The sequence below is a fragment of the Echinops telfairi genome, unplaced genomic scaffold (genome assembly GCF_000313985.2).
Source record: "Echinops telfairi isolate 266 unplaced genomic scaffold, ASM31398v2 ScPeMD7_11;HRSCAF=52, whole genome shotgun sequence".
Taxonomy (NCBI): domain Eukaryota; kingdom Metazoa; phylum Chordata; class Mammalia; order Afrosoricida; family Tenrecidae; genus Echinops; species Echinops telfairi.
In genome coordinates this window covers 10,522,679-10,535,416 of record NW_022103908.1, presented here as the reverse complement: position 1 = coordinate 10,535,416, position 12,738 = coordinate 10,522,679, and the positions used below count along the sequence as shown (strand labels likewise).

Genomic DNA, 12,738 nt, shown 5'->3' with positions numbered 1-12,738 from the left:
TGAGGTTTTCTGTGTCTGACAATATTTCGCTGCTGCTCATAAGGTTTTCAGTAGCTAATTCCAGGAAATGGATGGCCTATTTCTTCTTCATAGTCTCTTCTTAGTCTGGGTGTTCTGTTGAATCCTGTTCACTTTTGTGACCTTACTGGTATTTTAAATTTCATTAACTGTAGTATTAAATAAAAAAATTGGTGCTGGGGGGTGAAGGGCCAACCTCCACCCGCTGCTACAACTATTACTACTACTCTGATTCAGTAAGTACAACTTCTGGGTTCAGTAATGCACAATTGTACGGTTGAGATATATAAGTATTATATTAAAGTCATCAAGAGCATGAGAGATATTACAATAATACAGTCAGACATATTATAGGGTAGCATTGCTCACCTCAGCCCAGCTTGGTGGTCCACGTCAAGAGAGGGGGAAGGGAAGGAGGGAAAGGGAACAAGGGAGAGGGGAGTGACCAGGGAGTGAGCAGCAAGGAGCTCAGAGTTAGAGAGAGAGATCTATATTGCTGACCCACACCTATATACCTTTTGGGGGCATGCCAGCCCACTAATTACAGGTAAAGACATACGTCACAGGGAGGAGCTGCACTATAGGTTACACAGCAATGAGAGGGTGGTCTAGGGGGTGGTCTCTGGGTCTCCATAGGAACATTATCAGTAGGGTGAAAACTCCACCTACAGGAGCCTGTCCATTGTCCCCAGAGGCAGGGAGCAGGCCCACCCCTGTGGAGGGATGAGACAGCAGGCTGGCAACTGATTGCCCTCAGTGGGGGGAATGCCTGCTCTTCTGACCTCCCCCCACAATTGACATAGCTTCCAGCATCACAGCAATACATAAGCCACCACAGGACAACAAATTAACAGAAAAGTGGTAGTATTGCTACTGGGAGTCCAAATTTGTACTTCCATGGGCTTATTCCGGTCAAAGTTGCTTCAACTTACCTTATGGCAGAGTAGGCAAACTCGGTGCCATGGAGTCGAATCCCCCTCATAACAGCCTTAGAAGGCAGGTTGGAGCTGTCCCTGAGGGCTTCTGAGACTGTACATCTTAACGGGAGTAGAAGGCCGTGTCTCTCTCCCATGGAGTGGTTGGGGGGTTCAGACTTCTGGTTAGCAGCCCTGCTTGTAGCCTCTCTGCCACCGGGGCTCCCCTCTAACAGAGGAGTAGATAATACATTAAAAATAAAATTGTGCAATGTCTGCTTGTGTTTAGTGCTATGGGAGAGAAAGGGCTAAAATAAAGAATTAGCGTTCTGCATGAGGGTGCTATCTTAAATTGCAGCAAGATGATAAGGGAGACTTTACTGATAAGGTGATGTTTGATCAGAGACCTTGAAGTGATGGCAGTGGCCGTGCATTTAGGTATGAAGGTGTTTTCTGGCAGAGGAAAGAAGAGCAAAACCGTGGCACATTTCATGTGTAGAGAAATAAGTAGATGGTGCAGAGTGAGCACTAATAGGAGATGAGGACGAGAAATGGAGTGGAGGAAGAAGGAAAGGGGGACTGGCAGGGTGTGGGGAGGAACAGAGAGCCCGATCTGCAGACAGTTTAATAGAACTGTAAGACCTAACGTATTAGTGAGCCGGGCCTTGTTTTAGTCTTGGAGGCCCTCGTTTTTATTGCTGGTAATAGAGACGACAGTTCATTGGCAACCTTTAATTCGATTTTAGATTTCAAGACTGCTCACTAATTTTACTTATGTTTTGTTTTTGTTAAGATTCGCTTCTATGAATTAGTGAATCCATTAAGGAAGGAAGTCTGTGAACTTCAAAAGAAAAAGCATGACCTGTCAGAAGAACTGAGCGCTCACAAAGACCAACTGAAGCAACTGACAGAGGTGTGTATGGTCTCCATCGCTGGTGGGAAGAGGTTCCAACTCATTCTATAAGGAGTTGTTCAAGAGTGTAAAATTCTGTATAAAAGAGGAGAAAAATGGAATTAGGGAGTACTGATAGCTGTAATGTTTTATAACTTGTAGGAAAAACGTTAAAATAGAAATAACTGACAAATGAGCATACACAGGTCTCACATGATTAATTAGGTATAACTAAGACCATAATAGGAGGGCAGGAGATATTAAAGAACTAGAGGAGAGTTATTTGTTTCATCAGTGCTATATTGCATCCTGGATAGATCATCCCTTCCATGTGGCCCTTCTGTGAGGGACTGACTGTCCAATTATCTTACACGTGGTTTGGGGGTCTCCACTTTGCCTACGTGCCTTCATTTCAATTTGATTGCTTGTTCTTGAATTTCTGGTACCTATTCCTGTTGACACCTTATGATCACACACACCTCATGTGGGCTTTGTTGCTTCCCTGCTAGATGGCCGCTTGTTTAACTTCAAGCCTTTAAGAGTCCCGAGTCAGAAGTCTGCAATCGAGATTCCTCAGGCTGTTCGTGGCTTGGCTCCCATTGCTGCCCTGTTGTACTCCCCTCTTGGTTTGCCCCCATGTGAGCGGGTCAGGTCGGACACACTTCCTGAACTATCTTCAGTGCTGTCTCCATTTGTGAGGGTCCCTTTTTGTTTCTTGTAACTTCTGTAGTTTTCCTCGTACCGATCTTTAATTTATTTATTTGTTTGTTTGTTTGTTTTTGGTTAGGTATTTCCCTAGATATCTAAATTTATGCTTGACTATTGTGAAAGATACTACCTTCTTGATCTCTTTTTTCAGTAATTCCACCAGTGGTTTATAACAATCCAGTTGACTTCTGCTTGTTGATCTTGTATCCTGCTACTCTACCATATCCCCCTATCTCTTCCTGTACTCCTATTGTTGAGCCCTGGGGGTTCTCAGTGTACAAACTCATGTCATCTGCAAATACCGGTAATTTTACTTCTTCCTTCCCCAGATTTTTACCTTTGATATCCTTCTATTGCTTTTATTATTAGCTAGGACCTCCAGGATGGTGTTGAATCAAAGTGGGGACAAGGGGCATCCTTGTCTGGTTCCCTTTTTCATTAGAAATGTTTTTGTCTTTTTTCCATTGATTGTAATGCTGGCTGTTGGATTTTCATATATAGCTTTAATTATATTGAGGTAATTTCCCTCCAGTCCAGTCTTCTTGAGTGTCATAATTAGGAATGGGTGTTGAATGTTATTGAATGCTTTTTCTGCATCTATTGATAGGATCATATGGTTCTTGTCCTTTTTCTTCTTGTGGTGGATAATGTTGATGGATTTTTGAATGTTGAACCATCTCTGCATCCCTGGTATGAAACCCACTTGGTCAGGACGAGTTATTCTTTTTATATGCTTTTTTATTCTGTTGGCCAAGATTTTGTTAAGGATTTTTGAATCTATGTTTATTAGAGATATTGGCCTGTAGTTCTCCATTCTTGTTGGATCCTTGCATGGTTTGGGTATCAGTGTTATTATTAGCTTCAGTGAATGTGTTTGGGAGTTTACTGTCCTTTTCTATGTTCTGGAAGAGCTTGTGTAGCACTGGTGTCAACTCTTTCTTGAAGGCTTGGTAGAATTCCCCTGTGAAGTCAATCTGGGCCAGGGGAGACTATAATTCTTTACTAGAGTAAAAAGTCTCATCTTTCACCTGTGTACAAGTGTCATAGGAAGAAGGTTGAGTTACTCAGATGTTCTAATTTTCCCAGTACAACACCACTTATTAATGATATATAACTGTTAAGGTCCCATCTCGTTTTGAAGTGTTCTAATTTGAATAATAAACTATGTGGCCATTGCCCTTGTAAATCTCTTTCAAGGGGGGTGGGCTAGTCATTAGCTAGCTGCTGCCTCGGTTGTTCCGTTGGCCAGCTCTATCCAAATACTATCCTGTGGTTACAGTTGTCTAAGAACAGACAGTGGTGGACTGGAGTATACTTCCATGTTGCAGTACAAAAGGGAATCGCTGTTTTACTCTGGGGTTTTCCAGTTAGGGCATCAATCCAGAATAGAAAAGGTTATGGGCTGCATATAAGGTCTGTCTTCAGTACCTCATCAAAGGCTAGCCTTGTTCGTGATATGAGAGGGAGCTGGTACTCATTTATCTGTCATTTTACCTCTTCATCCAGTGTAGTTAACTGTCATAGTACTCGCCCTGAGCAAATTCACTGTTCTCAGTGTTAACTCGACTGACGTGGACACAAGGAGAGACTATGTGTGCCTCTAGAGTTTAATTCTAACAGGTTAAAGGTAGAACATTAGGTCAGAAGACTCGCACTGTTTGACCTTGAATGTGTCATTGGCTATTTACTGGATGGTTAAATGGAGAAAATGTACCTGATTGTCCATTCATTACATTGAATTGCACATGATTCTAGAATGTTTCAAAGAAAAAAACACAACTTTTGCAGTCATAAGTAAATCTTTATTTCACCTGCCAGTTTTACCAAAGATCTATTACTCCTTTTTTTTCTTTTAAGGTAAAAGATCATCTTTTGCTATTGATCTTATGTTTTTGATGCCTCATTGTACTATGCTATTAGTATTAGGCAGTCAGGGAGGCTGCGGCAACAGGGAGGCTCAGCTTCCTCCAGCTCCTTATTGGGACAATGAAGTCAATGGTGGCAATGCCAGAAAGGCCAGTGTGTGGCTGTGGAAGCAGCTGCAAGATTCTGAATTTTTTCATTTTATTACCTGCTAACCCGTCACATTTGTGCAGGGTAAACAGTACATTTGGAAAGCTACCTCTTAATTAAGAAAAAAGTTTTTTTATCTGCAGTCAAAATAATCAAGGTAAATGCCTCCAGTTTGGCTGCTAACCAATTATTTTGTCTTAGGCAAATCACTGGGACTCTGTTGCTTCTGTGAAATGCCCGGGTGGTGGTGGCCCAGGTAGTATTTGGGAGGCGGCAGTTACATACGTTTTCTCATGGGGTTCTGCAACCCCTTCTGATGGAGCAGATAACCTGGAGGAACCCCTGCCCTTGGTTTTATCAAAGTGTTCTTTTAAAAAAAACTCTTTACATTTGGAGCTTCTTCAACTCATCTCTTTTGAACTAATGATTCCTTGGGTTTAAAGTAACGTAAGCTAGCAACCATAGAATTAGCATTAGAAGTAACATTATTTTTGCTGTCTTGTAAAGCAAGTGTCTCGAACAAAGGCTTAACCAGTCACCTTTTCCACATTTCTGTATCAGAATTTTGTTTGTTAGCTTCAAACTTGCTCACAATTTTAGTATTTTATTAATAGGAAAGCAAAGATAGTGCGCACGGATTGGACTTTGAGCTATCTCGAGTGTCTTTATGTGCTAATGACACGTGAACATTGAGAACAGTCTCGTTATGAACCCAGCCATGTGCACATTTGCTCCTTAAAGGTTTCCCACCTCTCAGCTGAAAAGTATGATTCTCTGTTTCAGATGCTTTCCTTAATATTAATAATGTAACCAAAAGTTTAAAACATGGTCAAGAACAAGTAAATTAGGCCAAGTTAACTATTAAAACAAACAAACCAACAAACCACTACTGTAGAGTCCATTCCAATTCATAGTGATGCTAACCCTATAGACAGAATAGAACGGCCCTAGAGTCTTTCCAAAACGGCAAATAAATAAGTGGGGTTCATTTTGATTTTTTTACTTTTGGTTATGAATGCCTTTTTTTTCCCCTTCACTTTTTATTATTAACTAGGCAAGGGCTTACCAAGCAGATAATCTGTTTTACAATCCGCAACTCATACGCATTTTGTTTCATCTCATTCATTGCATTTTCTAACTGTTACTTCTTGTCTTCATTCCTCCTCCTTTCCGAACGCTTTTGAAAATTGTCCTTCGTTAAATAGTGCTTTTTTTCATCTCAAATTCTTGATTATTCTAAGGCGTGCATACATCCCTAGTGCTGTTGAACCTGTTCATTATTTGGCTGAACATTTAGCCATGGGGTGAAGGGCGACTAAGGACCATTGTCTTGGGAGCTCCACCAGGCTCTTTAAGACCAGGAAGCTAGGTCTTTCTATGATTTTGGGTTTTGTTCCTCATTTTTCTCATATCCTACCTAATGCTTTCATATGTAATCCCATCCAGCGCTGTCGGTTAAGGTAGCTGAGCGCCATCTAGTTCTTCTGGTCTCAGGGACATAATGGCTGAAGTTCAATTGGTCTATTGAACTGTTACATTAATTTTTTCTTCACCTTTCTATCCTCTAGATGGAGAGAGAACATTAGTTGTCCCCTAGATAGCTGCTCATGAGCTTCGAAGACCCCAATCGCTATACTCCAAAGTGGTATGCAGAACAATGTTATCTTTGTGGACAAGAGTCTATCAGTTAACCTAGGTGTCCCCGGAGACTATAATCCTAAACCCCAGGACCCAGTGATGCATTCCGTGCAGGTGCTTAGTTACATCTCAGAAGTTTTCATAACTTTGCCCCCGTATGCGCCATCCATCACATTTGTGGAAATATTTTCAGCTTAGGTAAACACATATGTAGAAATATCCTTTGCTAGTCCTATATAATGGAATTTGAAACAGTTTGTGGAAAAATTTCATTATCTTTGTATTTCATTTTTGACAGTTGTTTTGAAGCTTCTTCATATATATTCATGAGCATAGGCCTAGCCTCGTTTCCACCCCCATTCAGATGACAGATCTGTGTTTGCATCCACTTGTAAATCAGCTTTATTGCAGCATTATGTATATATTAAAGTATTTAATCTCTGTTCCTTTAACTCTTACACCCTTCCCACTGTCTTCCTGTCTCCCTCAGTTTTGACTGACTTCCCTCCTATTACCTTCCTCTTGACCCAAGGTAATGTGTGTCTACCATATCGTTAATAACTTACCCTCCTGTTCCCTCCCAGCCCTATGGTCAAGTAGCTTCTGATTCATGGCCGCCCATGTACAAGAGAATTGCCTACTTCCCTGCCCTGTGCCGTCTCCATAATATTCGTTATCTTTGAGCCCATTGTTGTTGCACTGTGCCAGTCCCTCTCCTTGAGGCTCTTCCACTCTTTCTCAGTGACCTCTCCTGTTCCCAGACTTTCCTGACTTGAGCTGATTTGATTCAAAATGACCTTAATTTATTCCACCACCTGGGGGCAGCATAGGTCCATCTATTTTTTTTTTTTTTTGAACCAGTTTTGGTCTACTCAGAAAATGTCCTTTTTAAGTCAAAGCATTATATTAAATTACCTCATTCTGTTTTATATTCCTTGTTTTATTTATCAACTTCTGAAAACCAGTCAAACACTTTCTTTCTGGACTGATTCAGAAGATTTGTTAACTGGGAGAAAGAATTGTAAAAATTGAAACTCTCCTGGGATGATATATGTTTTTTTCTGATCAAAAGTTTTTCAGTGTACTTAATTCAAAATTATGCCTAACAAAACTGTTCAGGAATATGAAAGTCACACACTGACACAGTCTGTTTGACTATGATTTGTGTTCACTTAATCTGTTGGCTTATGGCAGACATGAGGGGAGAACTGTTTTTGAAATTTAATAGAACATGATTCTTTCTCTCTAAAAAGTTACTTTTCCTGGAGTGCTAATTTTATGGATTTCACTGTGTTTTTTTGTTTGTCTTTTTTTGTTGTTGCAATTTTCTACTACGTCGTTAGTTATTTGGAAATATCTAAATCTAAAACTTTAAGAAATGGGGCTTCCACGAGGTGTCGAAGGGATCAGGTATAAGGCATCATCAGAACAAAAAATCTTACCATAGTGAATGATGTGTGGAGTGCGGAGTGGAGATCCAAAGCCCATTAGTAGGCCACTGGAGATCCCCTTGCAGAGGGGTCTCGGGGAGGAGACGAGCCAGTCAGGGTGCGATGTAACAACGATGAGAAATACAACTTTCCTCTAGTTCCTAAATGTTTCCTCCCCGCTCCCACTACCATGACTCGAATTCGACCTTGCAAGTCTGGCTAGATCAGAGGATGTACACTGGTACAGATGGAACTGAAAAATCCAGGGAATCCAGGGCGGATGAGCCCTACAGGACCAGTGGTGTGAGTGGCGAAACAGGGAGGGTAAAGGGAGAATGGGTAGGAAAGAGGGAACCAATTACAAGGAACCGTGTGTGACTTCCTCCCTGGGGGCCAGACAATCGAAAAGTGGGTGAAGGGAGATGTCGGACAGGGCAAGATATGACAAAATACCAATTTATAAACTATCAAGGGCTCATGAGGGAGGGGAGAGCGGGGAGGGAGGGGAAAAATGAGGGACCTAATGTCGGGGGTTTAAGTGGAGAGCAAATGTTTTGAGGATGATGTACAAATGCGCTTTACACAATTGATGTGTGTATGGATTGCGATAACAGTTGTATGAGCCCCTAATAAAATGTTTAATTAAAAAAAAAAGAAATGGGGCTTATCTTTTACTTCAAGTGTGGTGTTTATCTGTAAATGTTAATATCATTTAGTTAGAGCTTAGATTAAGCTATATTTCATGTGTAGGGTCTTGTGTATGGTATGTAATGTCTTTTTTATATTCTTATAAATTCTGTATAAAAGAGGTCAGAATTTTGCCCCATCACATGTCACTAAGCTACTTTGCTGTTGTAGAGTTGTTTCAGCATGCTTCTTTCAAAAGAAAAGACGTGTAAACAGTATAATGTAAGGCATTAATGAGTCATGACTTAGTCACAGTATTAAGTTTCACGAGGAAATGGTGCCTCTTTTTCTCTTATGAGAACTTCGGTAACTAGGAAGCAATCAGAGTGTTTTGTTGAAGGTAATTTCCTTGTTCAAAACATAGTTACATTTATTGAGAAAAACTCTGCAATATCAACGAGGCTTAGCCTAAGTATATAATATATAAGTAATGTAGTTAATTCAGTTTATAGAAAATTAGGTGTTTGGTTAATGGCACATACTTGTTTGTATATTTCAGGGCATAGTCATTGGGTTCCAGATGTTTTCGTTATTATTTTTTTCAAACTGCCTTAAATTTGAACTCTGAACTTAAATATCCTTATAACACCTATTTGTATGGTGAGACCCATTGGTTTAAATTCTTCTGGTGTAAACAAAATCTTTAGTGAAAGATGATAGATATGACTGCATTAAATTTAAAGAGTAACGCCTCACACTTAGGCTTATGGGCTGATTTTGATCTTAGATGGTGCTATAAATCTCATTTTTTAATAAGCACCCCCCCTCCCAAAACAAAATAATAAAATGAACAACCTGAGATTCAAGGGTAGCTGGTATATGGACAATGAACACACACACACACACACACACATACACATATATATTTTAAAGAAGTTATTTGTTATATGTGCTTATTAACTGAGGTTAAAAAAACCCAACTATAAATTCTTAATGAAACTTCCGAGTTTAAAGGTTTATGTGTTATTGGTGCCATTCCTGCTTCTCGCAGTCATCTAGTGTAGTGTACTTGACACAGCTGAGAACACGCTGAAGTAACAAGAGCTGCAGCACTCCTTCTGACTTACAGTCACGGCCACACCCTCTCTTGCCTGCTTCTCCGAAACGTGCTTCTTCCTCCTAAGCCTGGTGAATGTCTGCGATACATGACTCACAGATAAACGCACATGGGGGTAAAGTCCAAGAGGAAGCCGTCGGGAAGGCAATTTAAAGATGAAATGGGGAAGCAGTGTCATTTGTTCGAGTGTTCCACACAGGCTCTATGAAGAAACCTCTTTTTCAAGAATCATGAGACTTTTTTTCCTCTAATGATATTAAACAAATCTACTAACGCTTTTAATTTTTAATTTCCTGGCACATTTTGAGGGGTATACTAAGACTTTATATGAAATTTTGAGTCCAGAGGCCAAGAGGGGATAGCATCCTGTTTGGCAGTGGAAACACCTCAGGAGGGACCTTACCAGTGGCCTGCGCCCACCTCTACACAGATAGACGGTGCCACTTTATTCGCTCGACTGACTGCCTGTTTCTCAGTCCAGATTGTGTGGTTCTGTCGTGATCATTTTTAGTGTCATGATTTTATGTATGTAATTATACAGAGAAAAGAATAATAGACGCATGTGCGGTTTCCTCTGGATGAATCATTTACAACAGAACTACCACTAGCGTGGCAGTGCTTAGACGTGCATTTAATTTTGTAATGCCGTTAGCACGATTAGAGATACTTTTCAAAGAATAGCAGTCAACTTAATATGTAAAATATGCAGTGGAATCACACAAAGAGCAGGTGCTGTCATGCGTCGCTGTTGGAATAACGTTTCACAGTTCAGGCACTGAAAAGCGAGGATTTTAAGTCAGCATGTCCATTATGAGGTGCTGCCATGCTAAACTCACAATTAAATAAGCTTCTATTATTGTAACACTTTAAGGTAAAGTCACACAGTCAATATAAACTACTGAATAGAATTAGGCCTGCTGTTCAGATATACTAAGAAGGAAATAAAGGCATTCTAAGAGATAATGACCAGAATCAGATGGTTTTTCTTTCTTCGTTTTTCATTTCCAATGATCTGCTGTTACTTCGCCAGGCTGCAACTAACTGACAGCAGTTAGGTCTTAGTGAAGTCTTGTACTTGGGAAAACTAGTTCAACCAAGTGTGGCGGCAGCATCTGACCTCCTCGTATGACACCAGTGGGGAGGAGACAATCCCCATCACTGTTTGCTCAAGACTGACGCCTGTGAGAAAGAGGTCAGGCCTGCCTCTTCCTCCGACCGTTTTACCAACTGCCCCGCCACAGCATTCCTTGGTATCCAGTAGGGTCAGTCAGGAATTCATTGCAACGGCCTCATAGAACTTCCAAATAATACTCATGATCATGGAGGCTGTTAGAGGTTAACAGATTACAGTTCAGGATCGGAACTGCTCAGTATACAGTTCTTCTGTGAAAACAGCCTCTTCTCTGCCAGGCCTTCAGACATGTTGGTCTCTCTGGTGCCTGGGCCCTCAGCCTGCTTCATGCCCAGCTCCGGCAAGTGTCATAAAGCTCGTTTAACGCTGTCCAAGTGCTCTAGGGTCCCTGCATCGCTAGCAACCCTCCTGCCTAATGGCATTCAGCTTGCTCATTCTGTGAAACTAGAAGCCCCCAATGGTTTCCTGCTGTTTCCTGGTTGTGCGGCTGTTGCTGCTGCTTCTCTGCCACTCCTGTTCTGTCTCGCACCACCTGTGGTATCAGAACTCTGTCTCTCTTGGATGGAGGCAGATCTGTGCAGGGACCTCGAGGCATGCTCTGCTCCTCATTCTTTGTTCATGCTGATATTGATCTTCTCCTGTCTGCTTCTGAGATAACCGATCATGCTCCAAGTTAAGATTCCATATACTGTGCTTGCATGATCCTACCCTGGGGTGCTATGTACCTGATTTACATTAGGAACAAGCTATAAAATCCCCTTGAAAGGCCAGAAGCATTTCATATTTGCGTAGTCTACCTTGTCATTTAATAGAAATCACAAGCACTGTGGCTGTTGTGTGCTGCCAAGATGGTTCCAACTGACAATGACAGAAGGAAACATTGCTGGTCCTGGCCGGCCGAACGGTTGTCCTGTGTTTGAGCCCATTGTTGTTGCTGTTGTGTCCGTCTATCTCCTTGAGGATCTTCCTCATTTGTTTTATTGCCCCTCTACCTTACCAACCACGGTGTCCTTTTCCAGGGGCTGGTCTCTCCTGAAATACGTCCAAAGGAGGTGAGGCGAAGGCTCACCATCCTCACCTGCTTCTGAGGGGAACTCTGATTGTGCTTCCTCTAACACAGATGTGTTTGCTCTTTTGGTAATCTGTGGGACTCTCAATATTTTTCTCCAGCACCATAATTCAAATTGATGTGGCTAGAAGGGCCATATCAAGTAATTCACGTCATTGCACTAGTGTTTTGGTTATGCATTGCTTCATAATGCATCCATTGCCACTGAGTGACTCCTGACCCATCCCAATCCTGCAGAGCTGAGTAGAACTGCCCATTAGGGTTTCCAAGACTCTAACTGTTGTAGGAAACAAACTATCACCTCGTTTTTCTCAACTGGAGGGTTGGTATTGATGACCTGTTGGTTAGCAGGTTAGCGTTCAACCACTGTGTCGCCAGTACCTCTTGCTGCTTCACCAAACTCCACTGCTGTTGAGCAGATTCCCCCTCCTAAGTAAAGCTGTACCCCAGTCGAGCAGATCGCCTGCCCTTTCTTCCATGGAGCAGCTGTTTAATGGCACCCTAAAACCTCATGTCTTCAAGCAGGATATTATTTGCTATGGCTCTGAAGGTTTATACATGTAACTTCACGTTTCTTGCTTGGCTAAGACTGGAGAAATGAGACAATTTAGTCACATGTTTGGTACCAGGATAGGATGGCTGAAATTTCCACCTTTCCCACCTGGCCTTTCCATGTAAATTATACATCTTTCAACATGGCAATCTCAGGTCATGGTGACTGGACCCAGAGATAGCCTTGTTAGGGCCTGGCATTGATGTCCCCAGACATTACTTTGGCCACATTCTTTTGGTAAAGCAAATTATTAAGAGAATTTGACTCTACTTCTCAATTAGGAAATAGCTTTTCATGCGCAAGGGAAGAAAGACATTGATAGAGCCCTGTTAGAGATATGCTAGGAAAGGTTGAGGTTTCTCTCCCTGGATCTGAGTGAGAGCCAGAAGACAGTACGGAATCATCCTCAAAAGGCAAATATTGGCTTATAGAAATCGCTGGGGCCTACACCCTTCAGAAATAAGATGTCTTTAGAATCCTTTGCCTCCAGAAATCTGAGAAACAGACAAATTGATTCTCTAGCCAAATCTAGCTCTGTTTTGTCTCTAAGAAATATTAAGACCCAGAACAAAAAATCATTTCATTGTGAATGAGGGGGAGTGCAGAGTGGAGACCCAACGCCCATCT

General features: G+C 41.5%; 1 protein-coding gene across 2 annotated transcripts in view; it reads left to right on the top strand.

Moving 5' to 3' along the window:
* PIBF1 (progesterone immunomodulatory binding factor 1) overlaps positions 1-12,738 on the top strand; it is a 295,171-nt gene that overhangs the window by 28,604 nt on the left and 253,829 nt on the right. For both annotated transcript variants that reach the window (XM_045287163.1, XM_045287164.1), the window contains exon 5: positions 1,726-1,845. In XM_045287163.1, coding sequence (XP_045143098.1) covers positions 1,726-1,845 — 120 coding nt within the window. The remainder of the gene's footprint in view (positions 1-1,725; positions 1,846-12,738) is intronic.